Source organism: Artemia sp. Qi Xiang Cuo, chromosome 17, assembly GCF_049724085.1.
Source record: "Artemia sp. Qi Xiang Cuo chromosome 17, ASM4972408v1, whole genome shotgun sequence".
Lineage (NCBI taxonomy): Eukaryota > Metazoa > Arthropoda > Branchiopoda > Anostraca > Artemiidae > Artemia > Artemia sp. Qi Xiang Cuo.
Window position 1 is genome coordinate 47,528,340 of NC_142810.1, and position 26,820 is coordinate 47,555,159.

The window sequence follows — 26,820 nt, forward strand, 5'->3', positions numbered from 1 at the left end:
TCCATAATAATTCTATCAATGACTCAAACTTCCACATATTTCCTATTAATTAAATTCCACTCTGAAAAAAAATTACTTTTCAAATGAGATAGCTTTCTGAATTCTTGTTTTTCTGAACTAAAATAATTTTTACCAATTTCAAAAGAGCACTAGAACAACGCGGTAATGAGACTCAACTAATTATTTGCTATAAGTTAGTAAAAAAATATTAAATAAATCCTATTGAATAGGTTAATAGTGTAAGTTAGTGCTGGAAAAATAGAAGAATACAAACACAAGACAGTTGTGTCTTAGGCCAAACTTGTCCGGCTGGCCGTTCAACCCACTCTCAAAGAATTCCCCCACTTCTAGCCAACGTGTATGTATTTAAAAAAACATTAATTTCCTGCATTTTGATGCATTTTTCAAGAGTTTCTTGTAAAGGGGGTAACAAAGACTTCCCCTTCGCTTTCCCCTTGAGCTGGAATAAAAGCAAGACATAACCAGGAGATGAACTTTAACCTTCACCAAATTTAAACTTAATGCTAGATTCCAATGTGCTTTTTCAAATGGGTAATAATTAAAGCTGGCGTTGAAAAAAAAGAAAAATATACCAACAATTAGAGATCTGTCGGAAACAGGTTGTTTAGAACTCAAACTTCCTGAAGAACATAAGCAGAAGAATAACTAATCTCATTTTTAAGCAAGCTATTTCAAGGTCACGTCAGAATAGTTTTATTTCAAGCTAAAAAAAAACCTCTAAAATCAACTTTACTTAAATATAAATATACAACTTACTTTTTAAACTGATTTTTCTCTTAATTGGCGCAACAACTTCTCCCAAGTTGAACTTCCTCCGTCGAGCTTCTAATCTTGCTCGATGTTCCTCTTCTGTCACTTCTTCTCTAGTCGCAGCAATATCATTTGATACATCTGCACCACTTGACCTAAGTGATGTTGCATCTCTATCTGGCGAACTTCGTCTCGAAGTTAATTCAATTCTTCTCAAAGGAGAGCGACTTCGAGATCGATGAACATTACGCCGAGGACTAGTGCATTGTTGGCGTGGCGATTTACGCGATGGACTATACTCTGGATCGATGCTACGTCGTCGTTTGAGAGAAGTCAAAAGGGAAGGACTGCCACTGTATGGAGATCGTCGACGTGAGCTTGGACTTGGATATCGTGCAGGAGAAAAACGTCTTTTCTGACGACGGGGAGACCTAGACCTAAAAATTGAAGCACCTTTAATTTTTTAAACTTTTATTTAATTTAAAATAAAAAAAGCAACAAGGGTTAAAATACAAAAAGGTTTATTTCCACTTGAAGAACTTCACCTACTACCATTTTTATCACTCCTAATCAATGGAATATCTGCTAATTTACTCCTTAAAGTACCAAGGACACCGAAAGGGGCGTAGTTTGCTATGGGGCAGGGGAACAACTGCCCTCTCCAGACCCAAGTGGCCCCCCCCCCAAACCTCAGTTTGCCCCCCAGACCTCAATTTGCCCCCCCCCCCCAGCTGAAATTAAGTTGCTGCAAACAATCTTGTCATATTCAGATAAGCCTGCATAATTCACGTATCCAGAGAAACAGGTAATTCAATTCAATTCAATCGGGGTTTTATTAAAACAAATGGAAATAAATAAACATAAATAAACTTCTCTATGCAAAAAACGCACGCTGAGTCCCTTAAAAATAACCATTCCTCCTAATCACGCTTTACGACTCTCGCTTTACTCTTCAACACAACCACATCCCTCATCCATACAAATCATTATCTAAGAGATTCCCCCTTCCTCCCCGAAAGCATAGCTACCTTAAACGTTATAAAATAATAATAGATAAACAAAAAACAGAAAACAAACCGCTATAATAATGTTATCATTTTTAAAACAAGACAAAAAAAATCTTAATTATTAATTAACTCTATTTTTTGAAATTCAATAAGATATTTTTTCAAATTATTTTTAAAAGACCCAACGGAGCTCCTACATCTTAGCTTTTGTGAAAGCACGTTCCACACTTTCGCGCACGGTCAGTTTTCTTTAGTATGTCTTTGCCTGTATGGTAATACATGACTCATTTTTCAATTTTTACTGTTATTTTCACTTGATTTGGGAAAGTTGGCTCCAACTCTCCCCCCCCCCCTTCCGAGATTTTGACGAAATTACACCACTGGACACCGAAATGAAACATCTTTTGTCCCCTGGGACTATCTTAAGTCTATTCATCCCTTAAAAAGATTATTTTTTAAGATCTTTCTTTCATTTGTTAAAAAAAAAGTTTTTAAGACAGTACCATATTTTGTCTGTATTGCTGCGTTTAATAGTAAAAATAAACAAGCGAAACTCATGAGTAAAATTTGACAATATTTTTCTTCTATACAAATTAAAGCAATAATAATCGGTTGATTTCCATAGAGAAATAATCCTTTAAAGGAAAGCTAATACCTTTTTAAGCTGTTTGATGCTATTTGGCGCCAGCTACTACCAAACATTGCAACGCTGCATATGGAAGTCCTTTTTTAATTACTGATTTTTTAAGATACAAGTATCCACTTAACCGTGTCAAGCAATTAAATTTCGTTTTCATTGTCCTTCACACTACACTATTATAGCAAACAATTCATTAAAGGACAAAACGCTTCAGCCATCAACTGTAATCAATATTCAACAGTTTATAAATAACAATTTATTAATTAGCAGGTATTTAAGGATATAAACACCCTGGTATAATTACAAAACATAAGCTTTAGCGCAATTTTTAGACACAACAAAAAAAGATTAACTGATATGTGTCATTGTGATACATTGTGTCATTGTCAAAAAGATGTGTCATTGTGAAGAACTGAAGGTACTTAGAAGGAGAATTTTTGGGAGGGATGTCATGGATAGAAGGTGTTTAGAAAATAAAATAGAAAGTAGTTGCAAAGTGGATATTAGAAATTTGGGAAATTTTGTGTGCGGGGATGAGACATAGGGAGGGTTTTCTATCGTAGTGTTATTTTCAAAAGTGTTTGAGCTTATTATTATGTTTTATGCGTTTTGTTATATTTGTATTCTCCATGGCCCATGGGGCTTTTGTGAGAAATATATCTATCTATATCTAAAGCATTTAAGAATTCCAAATCTAGATTCAGGCTTTAGCAAAACGAATATAAAGTAAGAAAGTTTCTAAGGCATTTGATTAACATTGACAAAAAAAAATCAAATGAGTAGTCTATATGATATTCCAGTACCCCGCTAGCAGTGAAAAAAAGAGAAAGGACATCAGTGCTACTCATGCAAAAAAGTGATTTTCCTTGCCGTTCAAGCCAGGAGGTTGTACGTTTCCTGAATTGGGTTTTAGAGAATAACAATACCAATGATATACTTTATATTTCGACCTGACGCAATTTTGCTAGGTGTTTCATGTTATTTTTCAAAATTCCTATAAATTGGTGTTTAAAGTAAGATTTTACTTAAAAGACTAATCGAGATAATACTAGATAATTACTTAAAAGACTAATCGAGATACACCTAGATAATTTCTAGGTGTTTAAAGTAAGATTTTACTTAAAAGACTAATCGAGATAATACGTACCATTTCTGAATCAGCTAGAAATGACAATTTTTTCTCACAAGCAAGTTATTTATTTTAAACATGTTTTTTTATTTTTGGTTACTAAGAGCTGGGTTTCACTCTTTACTAGGCTGCAGCTACTGCTGCAACCATAAAGAATAAAAAAAGAATACGGCACTGGACTTTATAGTCCCTACCGACGGCGCTGATCTCCGTTTCATGGCCCTTCAGCCAGGAAGTGCAAAGGGCTGCTGGGGGCTAGTCAGCCTATGCTTTTGCACACCTTACGTGTCTACCTTCCCCTGATTTTCCCACTTATAATCGAATCGTTCTGGCTGAGCCATGGCTGTAGCCATGACTTAAAAGCCTTTGTCCGTGAGGACGGGTTCGAGTCCCGATGTCACTGATTATTTGGCTTGGGATGAGGGTCAGTGGCGTGACTCTGCAAGCTCAGCCAGAACGTGACACCACTGACCCTTGTCCCAAGTAATGTTCACTCGGTAATGTTTCTTGGCATCAATCCCAGGTGGCTCGTCCCAAGCCGAATAATCAGTGACATCGGGATTCGAACCCGTCCTCACGGACAAAGGATTTTAAGTCATGGCTACAACCATGATTAACAAAATTGTGATTCATTCAAGTAAGCTAAGAGAGCAGAGCTTAATAAGGAAAAGTAGCTTAATAGAGCGCATAAACGCATAATCAACAAAAATCAGCAAATTTGTTCGTCTTAATTTTCTAGAAGGGAGGGGGGAGATTACACGTATCCTTTAGAAAGCGCTGATTGTAATGGGGAGAATGCAGCGTCGAATTTGAGTAGGTTTTGAACCCCCATTTCACCTCTTACATCAACTCCGATAATATTTAGCAGCCAAAATTCAAAATGTTTATAATATATTTAATAGAAAGCCACCATATGTTTGACACAATATTGCAATGATTTTTCTATATTATCTACAATCTATTCAGGTAAAAATCTACATTTTCCTCAAAAGACACTCTCCCTTCAGAATTCGTCCACTCGGTAATGTTTCTTGGCATCAATCCCAGGTGGCTCGTCCCAAGCCAACAAATCAGTGACATCGGGACTCGAACCCGTCCTCACGGACAAAGGATTTTAAGGCATGGCTACAACCATGATTAACAAAATTGTGATTCATTCAAGTAAGCAAAGAGAGCAGAGCTTAATAAGGAAAAGTAGATTAATAGAGCGCATAAACGCATAATCAACAAAAATCAGCAAATTTGTTCATTACGAATCTGCTTTTGAGTTTCTAAACTCAACTAATTTAACCCTTAGAGATCGCCGTTTTTTTACTGATAATGCGTTTCGGGCGATTCTTCCTTGCTGCACTTTTCAAAGGGGGTAGTAGGTTTTCAACCCCTTCAGCAAACTCAGGAGATTACACCAGGAGGAAGGACAAATTAGCGCCAGGGTCTTATAAACTAACCGGTTTATCAATTCATTCGTCCGTTTCTTTACGGCACCTGTCATCATTAAAATGTCCTAGGACTGGGTTTGTAGATGACAACGCCGTTTAGTTTACGATTTAAGTTTTTTTTTTTTTTGTGTTTAACTCCTTCCCTTACAAATATGCCAGTAAATCATTGGCTCAAATGGCTATAAGGGGAGGCGCTGTAAGGCTATGAAGTTTAAGTTGAAGTTGTAAGGCTATGAAGTCCAAGATGAGAAAAAATATAAAAGCCACATAAAGATAAAATCCTTGTTAAAATAGTAGCAAAACAAAATTATCAAAAATAAAAGCAATGAATGCCATTTAAGTCTAAGGACAGTGAAGGCAAATGTATCTTCGCATGTATTTTCAAAAACACCTTTTTTTGGGATATTTTCATTAAAAAATAAAATTTCAGATATTTTCATTAAAAAAAAGACGAAAACAAAACGATAATTTTAGGCCTCTAGATACTAAAAAAAAATATTCGCCATCCCGAACTTTCAAAAATTGACGTCATTGTTTAGGCATTGTTTTTGGAGGCCGTTTGGAGAGATTTTATTTTTCTCATATCTTAGCAGAATATTACAAGGCTTATCATAGCAAATAAGCATTAGGCATTTCAGGATTCAGAGTGTTTGTCAAGAATTCAGGTTTTTGAAAACATGAATTCGTTCAAAGCCGTTTCGTGATTCACCTTTCATACTAAGTTGTGACGTCACTTACGAGGACAACTAACTAGAATCGGTTAAACCAGGTAGGCCTACGTCAAACTTCGTGATATATTGCTAGTCCACCTTGAGTCAATAGTTGGGCTTGCAGCGATAGTCCAGTACATGGTTGATCAGAGCTGCTTCTCGGGTACTCAGCTTCAGACGTTCACACCGGAGGACTAAAGTGAGCTGGAGGCCGACGTATGTGCCTTTTCACCTCAGGAAATCGTGAAAAACTAAGGAGAAAGCGCTCTTCCGACGAAGATGAGTGGATATACTTGTAGAAGTCAATCACTGGTATCACTTCAACCAATTTATTTAACGGCTGCAGTTACTCTTTGGGAGGGCAACAGTTTGCCCTACTAGATATCATTCTAGAACACCAGGACTAATAGTTCTTGAGCCATATCAGCCATATTTGGTAACAGACCTAATGCAAGACCTACTAGATATCATTTTGGAGCACCAGGACTAATACTTCTTGAACCATATCAGCCATATTTGGTAACATACCTAATGCAAGACCTACTAGATATCATTTTGGAGCACCAGGACTAATACTTCTTGAACCAAATCAGCCATATTTGGTAACATACCTAATGCAAGACCTACTAGATATCATTTTGGAGCACCAGGACTAATACTTCTTGAACCAAATCAGCCATATTTGGTAACAGACCTAATGCAAGACCTACTAGATATCATTTTGAAGCACCAGGACTAATACTTCTTGAACCATATCAGCCATATTTGGTAACATACCTAATGCAAGACCTACTAGATATCATTTTGAAGCACCAGGACTAATACTTCTTGAACCAAATCAGCCATATTTGGTAACAGACCTAAATGCAAAACCTACTAGATATCATTCTAGAACACCAGGACTATTAGTTCTTGAACCATATCAGCCATATTTGGTAACAGACCTAATGCAAGACCTACTAGATATCATTTTGGAGCACCAGGACTAATACTTCTTGAACCATATCAGCCATATTTGGGAACATACCTAATGCAAGACCTACTAGATATCATTTTGGAGCACCAGGACTAATACTTCTTGAACCAAATCAGCCATATTTGGTAACAGACCTAATGAAAGACCTACTAGATATCATTCTAGAACACCAGGACTATTAGTTCTTGAACCATATCAGCCATATTTGGTAACATACCTAATGCAAGACCTACTAGATATCATTTTGGAGCACCAGGACTAATACTTCTTGAACCAAATCAGCCATATTTGGTAACATACCTAATGCAAGACCTACTAGATATCATTTTGGAGCACCAGGACTAATACTTCTTGAACCAAATCAGCCATATTTGGTAACAGACCTAATGCAAGACCTACTAGATATCATTCTAGAACACCAGGACTATTAGTTCTTGAACCATATCAGCCATATTTGGTAACATACCTAATGCAAGACCTACTAGATATCATTTTGGAGCACCAGTACTAATACTTCTTGAACCAAATCAGCCATATTTGGGAACATACCTAATGCAAGACCTACTAGATATCATTTTGGAGCACCAGGACTAATACTTCTTGAACCAAATCAGCCATATTTGGTAACATACCTAATGAAAGACCTACTAGATATCATTCTAGAACACCAGGACTATTAGTTCTTGAACCATATCAGCCATATTTGGTAACAGACCTTATGCAAGACTTACGTAGGAGAAAAGGGAGAAGATGGACTGAACGAGGGCGACACTTTCTAAAATTGGAGCATTAGGTACATGAAAGTGGGCACTTCAAGATTAATTGGCTAAGATTTGAATTTTAGAAAGTCAAATTTCATTTGCTTCCTTATTAAATAGCATAAGGATAAAAATCCTCCAGGGCCATTGATGGCGCACAGGGCGTCAAATTAACTTTTCATTTACTGCCAAGTATTTCTTAAAGGCCAGGTAATAAGCCTGTCACCAAGGCTTGTGGCAGCTGGAATCGAACCCTGAGCCCCGTGTTGCCAAGCTTAGCATCAATCCACTGCGTTACCACAAGGTTCTTCTTTATTGGCAAGTAGAAATGCTTTTGAAATAAATTAAAATAGAGAATAAAAGGAATAGCAAGTAAAATAAACCTTGTAAAAAGAACGATAGCGGCAGAAACAATGACGACAGAAATAAGACGGCAGAAACTGCGAGACTTATTGAAAAAGGCAAAAAACTTACCTGCTGCTTCTGATGACTCTTACTGGTCTTGGACTGCGAGTTGAATCATCAGCAATCAGAATTTGATGATGGTCTGCTGGGGGGCTTGGTGAAAGACTTGGGGTGCGATGACGTCTCCGAATTGGCGAACGATCATATGGAGACCGACGAAAAGGCGATGGAACATCATAAGTAACATCTGGAAATTTTCTCCTGCCTAGTCGATTTCTAGAAGAAAAGAAGACAAATTAAAGAAAATGATATAGATTAAAGCCGCTTTAACATCGAAGCCTCGGTATTAATTTTTTGGTTTCAGCAATTTCAGAAACCTTGATTTCGGGCGTTCTTCGTCAAGTGGATTTCAAATATACAGCAGGACGTCAACACTCTCTGGACGTAAAACGGTGTATATTCTTGGGAAAACGACAGACGTACTAAAGAAAAAGCATGGCTGTCAACTATCAAGTCCGAAATGGAGCCTACTAACTGGTTAGAGGATTGGGCGGTGTATGATGGATAGACTCGTAAATGCTTGAGCTAGCAACGATGGCTGGAACTTCAAAGTCTCAAACTTGCTACCACACTCCACGTGACACAACAAATCAAAGGTCTCCAACGTGAGGCAAGCACAACTCGTTGCAGACAGTACTGATTTGAACTTGGTTAACTATATAAGGGTTGAAAACCCTGCTTAGAGAGGTTCAGCGTGGACAACTCAACCCAATTTTGAGGATTACTAGTACCCTTTCTCACGGCAGGTTTTCACTCTTCATCTTTTTTTTCTTGGCTTCGGAGATTCCCTTCGCAGTAACGAAAAATTTCTTTATTGCAACACGCAAAACATCACAAACCGAACTAAGAATTATTTTGAACGAAATTAACTAGTTAAAAGAATTTTGATAAATCTGAATTTTGATTTCTGGAGGAGGAGCAAGTTTTAGACCACAAATAATTTGGGATGAGGTTACAATTACTCTTAGATTCTAGGAAAAAGAAAAGCTTGAGACATTTTTGTTTGTCCTATTCGGTTTAAATCCCTTTGATTTAATTTTGCTTGTTTCTTTATCCTTAAGAAACTGCTTATTTCTTTAGCCTGTTTCTTTATCTTGTTTCTTTTAACCTCAATTTAATTTGGGATGAAGCGGTTCAAACCCTTATCAGAGAGAACTAATCCAATGTCTCCAGTCTGTGGGTGTAAGGATGGGATTTATACTTTTCGTTCAAAGTGCCAACTTGAACAAAACTTGGTAAAGAAGCTGTTTTCATACTCCATGCACTAGCGTCGATTGGGGAGGGGAGGAAAGAAGGTGGTGTGTGTGTCATCCCCCTAAACCCTCGCCCCCCCCCCAAAAAAAAATGAAAAATAACTTTTTGGGGGGTATTTTCATTAAAGACTAAATAAACATAAATTTGCCCCCCCCCCCCGATTAAAAAATTACATTTTATACCCATTAAATTTTCTTAAATTGACGCTTCTAATTGCATGAGAGCAAATACTCACCTGACATTACTGACAGGGGACCGACCAGTCGACGAATCAATAATTGGCTGTTGGAGATCATACTCTGACCTGATTGGCGGTACCGATCCAATTGACTTCGTTTGATAGCCTGAACGGGTTTCTAATAAATCCGAATTGAGACCAGGTCCTGTGACCCGGCTTGAGACAACTGTCTCTATGAGATTACTAGCTGCAATGCCGTTTTCTTGTTGAGATTCGTCTAACAAAAAGAAAGCAACTTGATAATAAACGTCTATATTTATAATGAAAATTTTAACAGATTAATAAGAATAACATTTATATATGGACTATATATGTATCTATATACAGTCTACAGATAAGATTAGTTTATAATAAAAAAAAGCTACTTGAATATAAACGTCTATATTTATTATAAAGGGATTTTGCTACTTTATAAGAAAGACATCTATAACTGGTCTTGTGTATAGGCTATACATCTATATAGAGTCTACAATATATAGACTACATATAATCTATACATAGTCCAATATAGTCTATAGATGAGATTCGTCTCTAATAAGGAAAGAGACTTAAAAATTTTACCTGTTTATAATAATATATACATATACATACATACATATATATATATATATATATATATATATATATATATATATATATATATATATATATATATATAAATAAATGGAAAGGAAGTGTGGTCTAAGAAATTATCTAAGAAAATAGCAAAATTTTCTGCAAGGGGGGGAGGGAGATTACAAGTATCCTTTAGAAAGCGCTGATTATAATGGAGAGAAAGCAGCGTTGAATTTGAGTAGATTTTGAACCCCCATTACACCTGTTACATCAACTTTAATAATATTTAGCAGCCAAAATTCAAAATGTTTATAATATATTTAATAGAAAGCCACCATGTGTTTGACACAATATTGCAATGATTTTTCTATATTATCTACAATCTATTCAGGTAAAAATCTATATTTTCCTCAAAAGACACTCTCTCTTCAGAATTCGTCCACTCGGTAATGTTTCTTGGCATCAATCCCAGGTGGTATCACAGGATTCTTCTTCATTGGCATTATGGGTGCAGCGATAGCTTCAACCGAGTAAAGAGCGAACCACGGCCCATAATAACCAAAAATGAAAAAAAAAAACGGATTGAGAAAAAACTGGATAGTGAGAAAAAATTGCCATTTCTAGCTTAGTTAGGAATCGTATCTATTATCTTGGTTATACTTGATTATACCCTAATGATGAACCTAGGGGAGCGACCATGATGAATTCACGTGTCAGGATGAAGTCACGTGAGATTCGGTCAGGTGATAAGAAACTCCATTGTTTTGAGTGTTAAAAGGTTGAGAAGTCTTTTAGGCAGGAAGAATAATATCGGTCAGGTTTTTTTTTTCTTTTTTATTCCCCATCTGTAGCCTTATCTTAAGATATTAAAAACACTCAGAACTGAAAAATTGACAACCCCTCACTATAATTTTGCAATCATTGTTTTACTCCTAAATTCATCACTAATTCATTTTTATTCCATTTTTTTTCAGGACATCATTGCTTCTTTTGGTCGTTTTTCCTAAATTATGGCGTTTTAGAATTTTTATTCCATACATCCGACTTCACACAAATTTCTGTCCCTTCTTGGGACAGAAGAAGGGACAGAAATTTATTTAAACTTGCTTTAAAATAGGAAAAATGATCGTTTTCAACAACTTTAATTTTTACTGAAACATATTTTATTATTTTTAAAAGCTTTCATTATACTGGTTATGTCACGCTCAGACAAAAAGTACATAACAGAAACGTCCAACTGAACAACTTTTTGGGAGGCTGCCAAACGGGATGTATATTTTTCTGTGCCCCAGTTAAATATTCAGGGTCTTTGTTCCTCAATTGACCATCTAAAACAGATTGTTTCTGATGGGCTACCTGATGTTGGTTTATGTGAGACTTTTAGATCCTAATAATGATATGCTTGGCTGAATTGACAAAAAATGACCAAGGGTGGTCTTGCCTTGTATATTTCAAATAATCTCCCATATTCTCTTAGAATGGATTTATCCAGAAATATCAAAGGTGTCTTTGAGTCACTGTTCGTCGAAATTAAATGTGGATGTAAGGACTTAATTGTTGGTATTATTTATCAATCTCCTAGTGGCTCTATTCCTTTTTTTCTACGCATCCTTAATGAACTACAGGATACCATCCTCAAACAGTCGACAGAATTAGTTATTCTGGGAGATTTTAATATGAACTTGATGGATATAAGGTCTTCCGTATCTTTGAATTTTCATTCGTCCATACTTGCCGCAGGTACTTTACCTTCTGTATGTATCCCATCTCACATAAGAGAGAGAACATCATCTCTGATTGACAATATTTTCTTTACGGCTATCTTGATCCAAAATTAGGTTTTAGTGAGTGACATTTCTGATCATTTCCCTGTTTACTCTAGACATTGTTTTAGGTTTGATTGTTTTATTTGATTGTTTTAGGTTTTAAATTGTTTTATTGTTTTTGTTTTAGCATTGAGACCTTTTAGGTTTGATGAAGTGGAATTGAAGCTTCTTAGGTCAAGAATGGCAGAAATTTATTGGGGTAATTTTGAAAGATTCTGATTTTTGTAATTTATTTGATACTTTTTATGAGTCTATTAAAGAAGCTGTTCTTGATATTTGTTCTGTTCACTTTCTAATCGTAAGCCTAAGAAGACCTTTCCTCTAATCCTTGGATGACCCCTGGTCTCCTTAGGAGTTACAGGAGAGAAAATAATCTCTGGAGGGCCTTTAAGTCTGCTAGCCCCTCAATGAAAGCTCTTTGCTTTCAGCGATTTAAAATTTATAGTAATATTTTCAATTATATGTGTCGAAAGGCCAAGTCCCAGTATTATTTTAATTGTTTTTCAGATTGCAGTAAAGATATTCGAAAAATTTGGCAGGTTATGAATTATGTCTTGATGCTCTCTTTTCAGTCTCCATCAGTCCTTTCTCTTTTGGATCTCAATGGCAAAATTATCGAGGGTGAGCTGAATGTTCAAAATGCATTTATTGCCTATTTTGCAAATATTGGTGAAAGGACCGCTTTGGTTGTTAGTTCTTCTCCTTCAAGATCCAACTTCAGATCTGATCTTGGGCCACCTTGTATGAAGTCAATGTTTTTGGAACCAGCGACGGAGATAGAAATTACTAAAATTGTTATGGGTTTGAAAAATTCTTCGTCGTCTGGCCCTGATAACATTCCTACCAAAGTAATTAAGTTCATATTTCCTTCCATTGTTTCTCCCTTAATGTAACTTAATAACCTCTCCATTCAGCATGGTATTTTCCCAAGTAGTCTCAGGTGTGCTTGACTCATCATATTATATAAGGGGGGACACGATCCAGCCAACTATCGGCCAATTTCTTTGTTGTCTGTGTTTAGTAAAATATTTGAGAAGGCGATGATTTCTCGTCTTAATAATTTTCTTACTTCTAAAGATTTTTTTTTCACGATTTTCAATTTGGTTTTCGAGCAAATCATTCAACTGAGCATACTTGCGCAGTTTTATTAAATTATCTACACTCCGCTCTAGACTCCTTTTTTATTTTTCTACTTTGTTTCTGGTTGTTTGTAAGGCCTTTGATTCTTTAACCCACAGTGTTCATCTATTTAAACTTTCTCATTTTGGCGTAGGAGGTAGTGCGTTTTTTTGGTTCAAGTTTTTCATGTTAGGTAGAATAATTTCTGTGGATCCGCTGTTTCGCTCACCATCAGGTGTTGACCAGGGGGTTCCTCAAGGGTCAATTCTAGGGCGGGTACTGTTTTTAATTTATGTAGATGACCTAATTTTTGCAGTTAAAATAAAAATCTTCTTTATTGTTGTCGTCTATGTCGTCCAACATTCTCCCGTACCCAGAATGATAGTTGGCATACCTTGGATTGTCTTGTTACTTTTACCGATGATACCACCCTTATTACTTCTGGGAGAACAGAGTATGAGGTTCGTACAAAATTAGTGGACTTCTTCAAGAATTTGGTTTAATGCTAACTCTCTTGCCTTAGATGTTTCTAAAACTAGTTTTTTCGTTTTTTTTTCTCGTATATCTTAGGTTTGTCCTCAATTATCTGAAATTCATATATACAAAGCCTTTATTAGTAGACCAAAGGATGGCTATGTCCGTTTCCTAGGTATCCTCCTAGATGAAAATTTATCTTTCAAACACCATATTGATTTGATTAAAATGAAGGTATGCAGAAACCTCGGTATTCTAAGAAAACTCAAGCATATTTTTCCAGGACCAATTCTAAGAATCCTATTTCATAGCTTAATTCATTCTTATGTTTCCTATTGCCCATTCATATAAATGTCTACTTTCCCTTCTTTTCTCAAACCAGTTTCGAATACTTACGATAAAGCTATAAATCTAATCCAGGATGTAACCGTTCGGCAACTAAACCGTTACTTGATATTAAAAAACTTTATATTCTTTCCTGTGCGTCTTTCTCTTTTCTTCAGCTCCATAGTGATATTCCTAGGTCCTACTCATTTGGTACCTTCAAAAGACTCGTAAAATGTTTGTTTTCATGAGATTAATTTTTCCTTGACGTATATAGTGCTATCCATTTTTATAATTACTATTATATTTATAGATGTTGTGATTCATTGTAGTTTGATAAAGCTTATTTAATGAACTCTCGTTTTTTTTTCTCCATCTTATGAAGCAAATGATTTACATGTTAAGAGTTTAAATGTTTATGTTTAAATGTTTATATGTTAATGTTATGTTTATATGCTTAAATGTTAAGAGTTTAAATGTTTAATGTTTATATGATCTTTTCATAATCCCCCTTCTACAGGCCATGGAGCCTTTGTAAGGATTTGTAGATTGTGGTGTAATTATTTTACTGTTATATGGAAAATAAATCTATCTATCTATCTAAATAATCAACAAATTTGGTGCATGCACTCGTCTCTCTTCAGTTTCTTCAAAAAATACTTCCATGAACGTTTTAAGCCATAGACAAAAGCTGTTTTGAAAGCACGGATAAAAAGTATATGATACGAGTATCCAACTGAGCAACTTTTATTAATCGATAAATCGATGCTCGTGCTCGTCTCTCTTCAATTTCTTCTAAAAATATTTTCAGGAACGTTGCCTGTTAAAAGTAAGCTTATTCAAAACGTTTGATCTTCCAAAGCTCAAGGGAATGAAACATAACTTATGCAACAATCAAAAACTTTCTTATGAGTGTTAAACCTATGATCGTTTAATAAATATTGTCTAAAAAATTATGAATTGATCTTGCAAATAATTTCATTGTTCAATAAATAGGCCAATACTGTCTTCAAACATACACCAGCATCATTACAAATAGCTTCAAGGCAGTTCTAATACTCGACACCTTTTTAACATTGCGTTCAAGAAAACTTATTAAAATTAAATTCCGTAGGTTTGACAATGGAACATAAGTCTCTGATTGGCTAAAAATGCTCGCATGAAATTTACTACTACAACTAACAACTCACCGAAGCCCCAAGCCACCAAAGGCCAACACAACTACGCACGCTCCTTCTCCATCCTAATCTTTTTAGAGCTCCCCTCTTTACACCCTCTCACGAAGTTCCCATTTCCCTTAAATCTTTCTTTACATCCTCCCACCCCAACCGCGGACAACCTGCTTTCCGTTTAGCCCTAGACGGTTTGTCATAGGCCTTCCCTAATAAGGAACCTACAAAAATTAATTGTAGTACGCTGTATTGAGTGAAATGATGAGAAAAGAGATTTTCACTGCATTCTAAGTACTTCATCTTAAGTCATCAACCTAGAGCTGTACACACCTCCAGTTCTCTTCATTAGTAGACAAGATCTGTTATTGTTACGATGAAACAACACTGAGTATACAATTTTCAAGAAGTAAATAATATTAAATAGTTAATTTTAGAAGATTTTATATTGACTATAGATTTTTTTAAACTATAAAATTGTCTATGTTGCTGAATTGTTTATATTAACTACGTAGAACCTTTCGTACCAATAAATCTTTTTCCTTTTTCCATTCTTCTTTTTCTAAAAAATTTCGGAACAACGAGAGTCAGTATGTATGCAGTTTGTACGTATGATATATGTATTACGTACATATTGACATATGTACGTATACAGTATGATATAGTAAAATATATGTACGATATAATATGAAATACATATAGTATCGTATGTATATATTGTACGATATAGTATCGTAAGCTTGAGGGGGTAAAACCCATGGGATTATTCAATAAAACAAACACTGAATTAAAGTTTAAAACATTGAAATGAAATTAGAAATTGAGTTCATATGAATTAAAACACAGAAATTTGAATACAACAGTGAAAAGCCCCTATCTTCGTAACACTCATTTTTGCTAAGAGAAAATAACTGTAGGACATCAAGTAGAAAATCAGACTATTACATTCATAGCTTTAGAACTCGTCCCCTTATAGCCATTTAAGCCTATGATTTACTGGCATACTTGTAACGGGAGGAGCTAGACACAAAAAAAAACTTACAACTTCTATTTGATCTTGAAGTGCATGTTTGTATTGGTTTCAATAAAGGAGGCAACTCTTTCTTTTGTTTGGAAATTTTCTTTAATAGATAATTTTTTGGTCTATTTTACTATTAGATTTTTCCTTTCTATTTTTTCAAACATTGACCATCACCCTCTAGTAAGCATAGTTAATTTAAAATCAGAAAACATATGCATTGAATTGAACTATATTAGGACTGATGTACAGTTCTTCGGCAATATGCTGAAACGAGTCAATTTGTTAAATAAGGTAAGAACTGAAAATTAAAATAGGCTTAAAAATGCCTTTTAGCATAATTTTGATTTATAGCTTCTTATTCTTCAACAAAAGCAAAACTTTTATTTTTTTACAGAGTCGATTACTTAGACTTCAAAGACTTTCCAGAATTAGGAAAAGCGCCTATTGCATTGGTTCTTTAAAATAGGTATTTCCTTTCCAGTGAATCATATTTTTAGGGGCTTTGCAGCTTCAATGTAAAATCTAAAACACCTGGAAAATGACATTTCACTTTCTATATTCAGCAATCGTCGGTATCATGCGGCTATTCGCCAATGTGAAAAGAATCACGTGATTCTACGACGGGTAACGGTTTCTTTAGAGTTTGTTTGGTTTTTGGATCCTCACAAGAGAGCATTCGTTTTTTTTTCAGACTAAAGACAACTGAGTATATCTATTTATAAAATTAAAAACATTCAGCAGGTTTTATCAAAAATAACGAATTTTACCTAGTTTGCTAAGCTCAACCAATTTTGTCTCTTGGCTGGAGGTCCGAATTGAAGCTTTCATTATTTTTTTGTTTTTTTCAAATGAGTCAGAGAACTTAAGAGTTTAGTCTTTGGGGGAGGGGACAAACTATTTTTTCCAGCCTCACCAAAGGTAATATACCACGTTCGTTTTTCTTTTTGATCGTTAACCTGACATTTTTCATAAACCTGACTTGTTTCTATAGATCCTGATAGTCTATGAACTCGTTTGGATCTTTACTAAAGTCTAAATTGATCAAGTTATTAAAAACTATATGAATTATTTCTTTTCCAAGAGTAATCTGTCTGTTTCCTTGGGGCGAATTTCCTTCAAAATAAAATTTTGCATTTTTGGCCCTGAAGATTCAGCGATTTTAATTAAATCTGATGGGAAATATGTAAATGTGGAAAATGATTTAAGGAGGTTTTGACCTCTTTAAATTTAAAGATGGTTTGTCAACATGTTTGGCAAAGTCTCAAATAATTTTCTGCTAATTCTACAGTCTCGCCTCTAGGGTTGTAACTCGTAAAATTGGTCACGGTAAAATTGGGTATTTTACGTATTTTACCGTAATTTTAAGGACCCCGCAAATCGGTATTTTACCTATTTTACGTATTTTACCGGTATATTACATATTTTAATGCCATATTTTACGACGCCTTGAAATTTTCACAGCGTCAAAACATGCTATACTTTGCATAAAGAATCTCCCTTTAACAGGTAGACAAAAATAGGTTTGGAAATGATTTATTTATTTTCTTTATGTATAGCTGTATTACGTCAGCTGTATTAAAACGCCATCTGTGAGACTTCAGTCTCTTGTTATTAGAATTTTAAATAGTGAAATATTAGCTAAAATAAAACTATATTAGTTCTGGGAGCTATTAAAGACAGAAAGAGCCACAAGCAGGATTGACATATGACAAACAAGAAAAAAATTTAAATAGCCGTGAAAAAGAGGGTAATGTCAGGTAGTGGACAGAAAAAGAAGTAAAACTGACAGAAGCAGATATTTTGTCAGGGACTTCCACCCAGCCTTCTTCAGTTATTAAAAAAAAGAGGGAAAAATAATTTTTTTTTAAGTAAATCTAACAGAGCAGAAGAGAAATACTGAATCAGCATACCAAAAACCCAAGCTAGATTAAATAAAAGACTATACCCAACAAGATTGGGCAAGTATTCTCTGTACTTGTTAATTAGCCAGAACACACTCAAGTTTTTGATTTGAATGTAAAATCCAATAAAACAGGTTTCATAGCCATAATGACAAGTGACGGGTGACAGAATGCATTAGTAAGTAAGTATGACGACACTAGACCCTAAAGATCCAAACCGAAGGAGCTGATCTCCGTTTCATGGCCCTTTAGCCAGGAAATGCAATGGGGGGTTGGAGGCCAGCCATCCCGTGTTTTTGCACACCTTCCTGCTTACCTTCCCCAGATTTCTTCAGGTACAAATTTACAGGTGGGTCGACTCTGGCTGAGCTTACAGAATCACACCACTGACCCCCGTTCCAAACCAAATAACCGGCCACGGCAGGGATCGAATCCCCCCCCCCACTTTTCCCCTTGGATACTTCCGGATCTTCTTAGAAGGGAAATTGAAATTTCTACGCTCCTTTTTAAGTCAGAGGCAATCTTATAACATTACCTACAGTAAAGACCTCATGGGTTCAACGTATTAAGATCTGTTCATTTATTTTATCCAAGAGGCACTTCATGTGTAAGGGGCAGTCGAATAAACTTTGTAAGGGGCTCAAGTCAATTGGAAATCAAAAGTTCCAGTATCCTTTTCTAAGATTTAGCCTGTTTTTAAACCAATTGCTCTACCGAATGAGTTGTTACCGACTACAGTGTCTTTAAATTATCGTTCTAATTTAACGATCCTTGTGTTTCAGCAGTTGTTTTGGGAAAATCTTCACATAAATACATAATTAATTAATTTTAAGGGAGACATAAATTCCTTAAAATTAATTTTAAGGAAGAGACGAGGGAAGGTTGGAGCCAAAAATTGATACATAATCCTCAGGACCGTATCCAGGACTTTTGTTTGGGAGGAGGACACAAAAAACTTTTGAAAACGCATCAACAATATGTTTTAATCAAAGGGATAAACTAGACTGTTAGATAAATTTATGAGACTCTAGATAAAGGGTTTTATTTCTTAAGCCCAGGAAATTCAGAAACATTAAAAAATTTCATTAAAAGCTGAAAGTGATGTTTAAAATGAAATGCTCAACTGGTCTTGTAGCTACAGGGAAACTATGAAACACCAATTTTACCCTGTATTTTCGAGGGAATACCAATATTTATTTATTAAAAAAATAAATTTATAAATATTTATATTTGTAATATATTTATTATAAATATATAATAAATTTATAATTATAATTAAATATATATTTAATATATATATATTTATATATAAATTATAAATATTTAAAAAATATAAATATTTATTAAAAAAAAAAAAAAATTTGGCTTATTTTACCAATTTTACCTTATTTTACAATTTTACTTACCGAGTTTTTTTTACGATAATTTTACAACACTACTCCCCATCCCGCTTCCGCCCTGCGGTGTATGCTTCTTACTACTCAAAAATTTAACAACTCCACCCAAGAGCACTAATTGGTCCCTAGTCCTTAATATCCTTTTCAACTTATTGCTTTCAGCCAGAGGTACTGAATAATTCACAATATCATAATATAATGAATCTCGGAACTCCATCAGAAAATAAAAAGTTTCAACAAAGGGTAATTTGAAAACGGTAATGTGCAATTTGAAATTTACCAAAGCCACCTAATTTATCAAAATGTTTTTAAAGCCAACTACCTTTTTAAAATATTTTTGATATATTTTATTATATTTTATATATTATAAAATATATATATATTTTATATATTATAATATATTATATATTATATAATTTATATATTATAATATATGATATATTATATTTTAAAATATTTTTGACACCCATCAGAGTTTGTTCAGTGAACTCATATTAAAAACATCATAACACTTTGGCAAGACAGCCTTTCTGCTTCTATTTCTAAAGATTAACAGTGACCCTTGTGCAGGTAACCATAGCATTATCACCAACTTACCTTTGATGGTTGTTTGTACTTCAGTCTCCTCTTCTTCTTCGACAATTTCTTCCAGAAATTCATCATCTGAAGATACATTATCCAAATCTTGTGGCATTTCTTGATCTACTTCTTCTGTTTCTTTTAAAGTATCTGGCTCTTCATCATAGGTGACTTTTTCAGGTTCAATGTCAGATTCTGACTCAAATGCAGATTCTTCTTCACTTGAATCTCTTTCATCAGAGTCGCGAAATCTCTCAAACTTGTCTTTGGCTAAAATGAATTGAAAATAATCATTAAATTTTTACTCGACTCTGAGAACCATCTATTAGATTTTAATTAGTTTGACAAGCACAGGCCAAGATTTCAAAACAAATCAAGCGTTATCAAATTATATTGAGGTAGTATATTGAGGTAGTACTTAAGCCAATTAGAATTTTTCATAGAATTATTCAGCCAATCAGAAAATCATTTGAAAAATCTGATTGGCTCAAATTAGCACTAGCAAAATCGTGGCACTAGTTATGTTTCATTTTGAATGGGCCTTAATACAAATTAAACAGCTCTCTATGATGTTCCAGTGCCCCACTAGCAGTGGAAAAAAGTATACATATCAATATTATCCATGCATTAAAGTGATTTTCCTTTTTGTTCAAGGCGGGGGACTTTAAGTGTTCTGAACAGAGTTGTCCACCAAGACGATTCTGATTGTTTCAGGCATTTATGGAAACTCCCATAAACTTGTAAAAAAAAAAAAAAATTAGTATTAAGACTAATCGAGATAGCAGCTATAATTCCTGAATCAGCTACAAATGGCAATTTTTTCTCACTAGCCAGTTTTTTTTAACACATTTTTATTTTCTGGTTACTATGGGTCATGGTTCACTCTTTATTAGGTTGCAGCTACGGCTATGATCATGACTATGTGACTGAGCGACTGTATTTTTTCGCATTTTAGAAATGGGAGCAAGTGCTGCCAAACACCATTGATGCTTAAAGGGCTTTTCCTACAGAGACCGGGGTAAAAAAAAAAAAAAAAAAAAAAAAAAAAAAAAAAAAAAAGGGAGAGACGTTTTTATTCCACAGTTTTCTCTAAAAGATACTTTTTAGATCAACCTTAGGGGACGGGGTCCACTGGGTATAAACTTGATTCAATTAAGTCTGAGTAGCTAAAGTCTAAAAGAGGAAAACAAATTCACTGTGGCAGAATTTTGTTAAAATGTGGCTGTCAAACCGAACTAAACAGCTGTGTGGGTAATTTCTTTTATATTTAGAGAAATAGATTTACTCAGACCCAACACTGGAAGTAGCCTTGGGAGGGATGAACAGAATATTTCCTATGGGAAGGGTTGAGACGAAAATCCAAAAGAAACATATGTTAGGCCACTATATTTCTATTTTCCGGGAGAAGAGAGGGGCACATTAGGAAGGCAGGGAGATAGGTGAAATATGTTTTCTAACAGGGGGAAAGGTGTCAAAAAAGGTTTGTCCATAATTTTTTAAGAGGGAGGAATCCAGGGTATAACTATGATTTTAGAAAACTTTTCTTAGTCAGTTAATTTAAAATACACGGTTTCAGATAGATTCAAACCTAGGTTAGGGCTGGAATGTGAAGACTTTCCTTACAATAACGGTAAGGAGCTAACAAAATACATGTTTTTTCCCCATTATTTTCTACTTTCAGGAGGAGAAAGGTCCTTTAGACCAATTCCATGGGATATAAAATTGTCACCTGTGATGTGAGCAAATATGGGTTCACATCCCTCAGAAAAGCCATAAATAATACGACAGGAGATTGCCCGTAAGATATACGAGCATAAATTGTCTACAGGCAAACACTGTGGTTGAATCAAATCTTTTCTATCCCAAGTCTTATCAACATGTGACAGTTTTATTACCATTCATGAGCTTAAAACATGTATCAGGATTAAAAGAATAAAAATCAGAAAAATGTTGTCTAATTCAAATGAAGGCTAAAAACGGACTTATGAAACTTTAGTAGAGCACTAGTTTGGTTTTGCTGATAATTCTAAAAAAAACAACTTTCTAAATTAGGTAGCAATGACCTTATAGGCGACCGCCAATATAGATTCCACTTGAAAAGTTCAACGCTAGACTGCTTAGTGCCCCAGCACCAAGAGTAGACGGAACTCCAAGCAAAAGGACACCCCATCAGGCTATTCTCTTCCAACATCACTAAGGCTCTCAACAGTGTATAGCATCGTGGTTTACTAAAGAAACTCTACAGGTATGGCGTCTTCGGACGTCTGTCAAAAGCAATTTAAAGCTTGTTTTCAAATCATTCATTTTGGGTTTTCCCCACCGGTGCACTTTCAGCAAGTATCCAATAAAAAAAGACGTACTCAAGGGTAGCATCTTGGGAGCTCCGCTTTCCTTATCTACATGAATGACGTGGGAGACCATCTTGCAAACCCTCTCCAAGACTTTACTGATGACACCACAACGCACTTGGCCAACCCAGAACACGAACACCAAGTGTAAGCCTCCCTACCACCATAGACAAATCTTTTGAAAATAGGAGAGGAGTCTGATTCATGAATGGTCAATTTAAATACATCGAAAGTAAAAGAGCTGCTGATTTCCCTATCGAAAGCGCCACCTACATGCCCCAAATTCATCTTCAGTTAAGCTGCAAACAGAGATGACGAGATTTATCTCCGGGATCGATTTTTCCACAGATCTTTCTCAGTACACCCACTTCGATCAGGTGGGAATCTTCTGCACAAGAAAGCTGGGGATCACTCTTGGCTGCCAACCCCCTCTATCGCCCAACTCGATTATACCACTCTACAAGTATTGCATCAAACCCATCTCTGAATATGGAGGCCTGCTGTAGCCTATGCTGGTGCTCCAAAAAGGCCGTTAGCACTACTTCAGAAGATCCAGAATAGGGATATTAGGGCAGCTTTGTTACCCATGACTCTCTATAATCTCCTAGTTAAACGTTTGATGTAGCGTTGATGGCTGTTTTTTGTACATGAATTTATCTCTTTCGGTAGACGTGGCTCATAGTTCACCCCCCCCCCCCCCGCCTCCCATAGTCCAATCGAAAAGACAAGCATGAAGGGGCCCAACTTGGGCTGATCATCTTAACGTTGAGACGCCTCTAACTGAGTACTTGAAGAACAGCTTTATTCAGTGGTGCACTTTGATTTGGAGCAATTTTCATGGGGAAGTTTTCCCTAAAAGTGTCTTTATCGACTCCTTTAAAGGAAAGATTTAATATACATTTACAACCTAGTGATGGAGCAAGGTAAAAATCAATAGCGGTATATAAAATATTTACAATACCTGGCAACACAAATTTAGGAAAAAAAAAGTGTAAAAATATAAGTTTTCAAAGTAAGACTAAATATTGGAAGCCACAATAATGACAAGCCTGTATGGATTCTCATATTCTCTTTTGGCAATTGCTCATTTTTGCCTATTTCTTCTATTTCATCCTGATCCTATAAATTATCAAATTAACGACAGCCTCGTTTAATGAAGACCTCTTGGGTGATTAAAGGATAGGCTATGTTTTAAGCAGAGCAAAGTTGGTTGCACAACAGATATAGCAAAATGGCATATACCCCACGATAGGGTAAAGAACATAAAAGGCAGCAGTAATGAGTGTACAACCCAGAATCGAGAGGTAACAGCAAACAACCAAAGAAAACACTAATTTTCTCCTTCTTGTAAACACAATACAGAACATCCACAACATGAAAAGTATTCTAGAACATTCAGATAGCATGATTAGAGTGATTAGCATGGCTCTGAAACATAGTTCCCAACTTAAAAAGTGTAGGTCAGAGTTCACAATAAGAATGATTAATAACTAACCAGAACTCAGAAACCAACTGAAATTTGAGAGGAAGATAAAATACCTTAGCAAAATAGGCTATCTAAAAAAATATTTCTAACCTAAAATGACAAAAAATGGAAAAATTTTCAGGGAAATGCCAAACCCCATGCACCTCACTGATTTCCCCATGCACCCCACCTTATATCCTTATTTCCACACTCACCTTTAACTTTAAGATTGGAATCACGCTTCTCCTTTGTCACTGTCAATACTCTCGTGGAAGCAGCAACATTCTTTTGAACACCGATTGTCTCTTGAGGTTTATCAATATCCCCTGAATCGCCTTTTAACACATTTGTATTGTTCAATTCACTACATTCCACTGTTTTTATTACTGTGATCACACTATTTTCTTGCACTGTTGTACCTCCTTTAGGTTTTCTATTTACAGCATGGAGGCCCGCTTTCCAAGCACCTCTTGGAGGTCCATCTCTTCCATGCCGGTGTTCTAATCTATCTCCTCTTCTATTTCTTATGTGTCTGCCTCTATTCCCTCTGAAATGGATGATAAATTCATTAATACTTCTTAAATACAGATATGAACATGTTTATACACCGATACTATCCCTAGAGAGAGAAGGGGGAGGGGGATATTTTTAGGTAACAACTTTCAAAAAAGGGTAAGGAGTTCTTTGAGCTAATATTAAAGAATAATCTTCTCGCCAGTGTGTTCTTGGTCATAGGGACACACAAAAGCACACTTTCAAAGAGAACAGGACGATTTCACTATGGAGATTAGGGAGTTGACATTGAAAAGTTCTTTTATAGGTACCATTTTTCGAGGTCAGAAATTAATGGGCCTCTATATGGTATTTGGGAATGGGTGTCTGTCAGTGAAAATTTAGACATACTATCTTCTAGAACTGGCTAAGAAGATACAATTTATTTTGCAATATTTATAAAAAATTTTGAACATATTTAGAAAAAAAATTAATTACTCTATTCTGGTGAGTTCAACCATAATAAAGACAATAAAAACATGGTATTAGAATACATTATTAAAAAAAAAACTAATAATAGTAATAGTTATATAGTTTTTAGGGAAACCGGGGCATTGTGGACACCTTTTCACAGAATTACCAATAGCCTTTTAGTAGGACTATCTTTTTACATCTGATTGTACCACCATAAACTTCTGATTGTACCTTCTGATTAAACTTCTGATTTCATCTGATTGTACCAGCATAAGGACTATTTTTTACATCTGATTGTACCAGCATAAACTTCATTATGTTGGCTTTATTTGAGTAATACATGACGAACTTGTCCCTCTGACTGGATTCCCGTAAAACGCAATCTACGAAAAGAAGCAAAAGTGTCCATGTACCTGGAAAATGGGGTATAATGTACACCTGGTATGGGTAATTTGGACATTGATGTCCATTATACCCTCGATTGTTAAAATCGGAAACAGTAGAGTAGGTAACTGAGCACTTGTTGGGCGTATTTAAAAGATGTTTTGAAGATGTATATAGACCATGTGTACAGCAACAACTTAGGCAATCGTCAGCTACAGGTCTCAACTTGTCACATAATACCAAAAGTAAAGGATGGAGGCTTTGTGCTAATTTTGATGCTGCCTCTGTTGAATGTAAAATCTGATCTGTCCTTGTGAACTTGATGAATGGCACAAAGCTTTTGAAACTCCCAAAATGTCTGGTTGCATGCTTTCATCATCCAAATCAATTATATAGAATTCTTCTTTCATTTCATCCTGATTAATATCTATGCTGACAAAACTCAATGTTCTTTCCTTCTTCTTGGTAATTTTTGCCTTGTTACTTTTCACCTTTTTCTTTCCCTTGGCCTTTACTGTTCATTCAGTAATGTCTTTCATCAGTTTTTTTTACAAGTGCGTTGGTGGCTACAATGCTTCTGGTCCTCTTGTGGTTGGTAATATTTTTTCTGGCACTGGCCTTAGGATTAGAAAAAATCTCTTCAAGAGAGACATTTAGACATACATACGTTTCACCTGGTAATTTTGAACATGAATTTGAAGATGTCCCTGGTTGAGACAGATCCTTGTTTTTAGAAGGACTAAAACTCAGAGAAGCTGGTTCTGCAAGATCAGAAATACAGAAATCCAAGAATCTGTCATCGGTAAAACATATCACGGTTGAAGGAATAGACTCCAGAAAGTCTAAAGTAAGACTAAATATATTGTGGCATAAAAGTCAGTGGAAAAGCACTGCCGAGTAGTTCAGCAATATTAACTATCTTGATGAGCTTACCAGAATGCTTAACCATCCACGCATCAGCAGCTTTTTTTAGTGAGATTTTGATGGTCTGAAGACAGATCTCTTCAAGGCTGAAACTAAAACTTGTGTGTGGTGGGAATGTAAAAATCACAATTCCACTTAATTTGGCATTTTCCAGTGATTCCGGAATAAAATGGCTCAAATGGTTGTCCATGATCAATGGAGCTTTTGAGGTAAGACTGCATTGTGTGTGCTTTGTTTTAGAAAAGTCAGTAAAGTTTTCTACAGTCCTCTCTCCGCCTACGTAAGCAGCTCTTTTTGTGTCAGTAGGGGCACCAGAGACCATGTGCTCTTTCAAATAAACACAAGGAAAGAGACAGCATTCTTTTTTCAAAGACATGCTTTCTTTGAACACAAACCTGTAGCAACAGCAACATACTCTGACAAGCTCATCCTTCTTGGATGACCAGCTCAGCTGACCAGCTTGCTTAGTACATTTGGGAGCTATAGCTTTCTTAGCATTCTGCAAAGTCGTAAGGCTGATTTTCACAACATTCCATATAGCATGGACTTCAAGTTCTCCATTTCTAATAAAACTGAGTAGTTGTCAAAACTAACTGACTATTGCTTGATTAAACACTGTTGCCCTAACAATGATCTTAGCCTGAGGATCACAGATAGACACGCCAGAGTTTATCTTCAGGAATGAAGTAACCAACCCAGACACCAGAACTGCCATTTTTATTATTTTCCCAGCTGTCCAAAATATTTTGTTTTTTATTTTTCCAAATTGATAGGCCAGAATACGGTATTTATTTGGGCTGAGTCTGTAGTGCAGCTTGCTAATTTTGCAGAACTATTAGTTAGATTATTTTCTTTGATAGTACATAATATTTTTGTAATGCCTTTATCAGCTGCAAATGCTCCTGGATTCGACAATTTACTTTGAGTTGCTGGATATTGTAATGGTACCAATGCTGGCACCACTATTGTAATGGTAACCAG

General features: G+C 35.4%; 1 protein-coding gene across 6 annotated transcripts in view; it reads right to left on the reverse strand.

Moving 5' to 3' along the window:
• The window catches only part of LOC148942273 (uncharacterized), a 93,030-nt gene that overhangs the window by 49,040 nt on the left and 17,170 nt on the right, over window positions 1-26,820 (reverse strand). For all 6 annotated transcript variants that reach the window (XR_016143147.1, XM_089103112.1, XM_089103111.1 and 3 more), the window contains exons 4-8: window positions 23,781-24,112; window positions 19,771-20,022; window positions 9,385-9,604; window positions 7,905-8,111; window positions 778-1,208 (exon numbers count right to left, since the gene is read on the reverse strand). Coding sequence is in view for 5 of the 6 variants with exons in the window: in XM_089103112.1 (XP_088959238.1) it covers window positions 778-1,208; window positions 7,905-8,111; window positions 9,385-9,604; window positions 19,771-20,022; window positions 23,781-24,112 (1,442 nt within the window). In the remaining variant the exon portion in view is untranslated. The remainder of the gene's footprint in view (window positions 1-777; window positions 1,209-7,904; window positions 8,112-9,384; window positions 9,605-19,770; window positions 20,023-23,780; window positions 24,113-26,820) is intronic.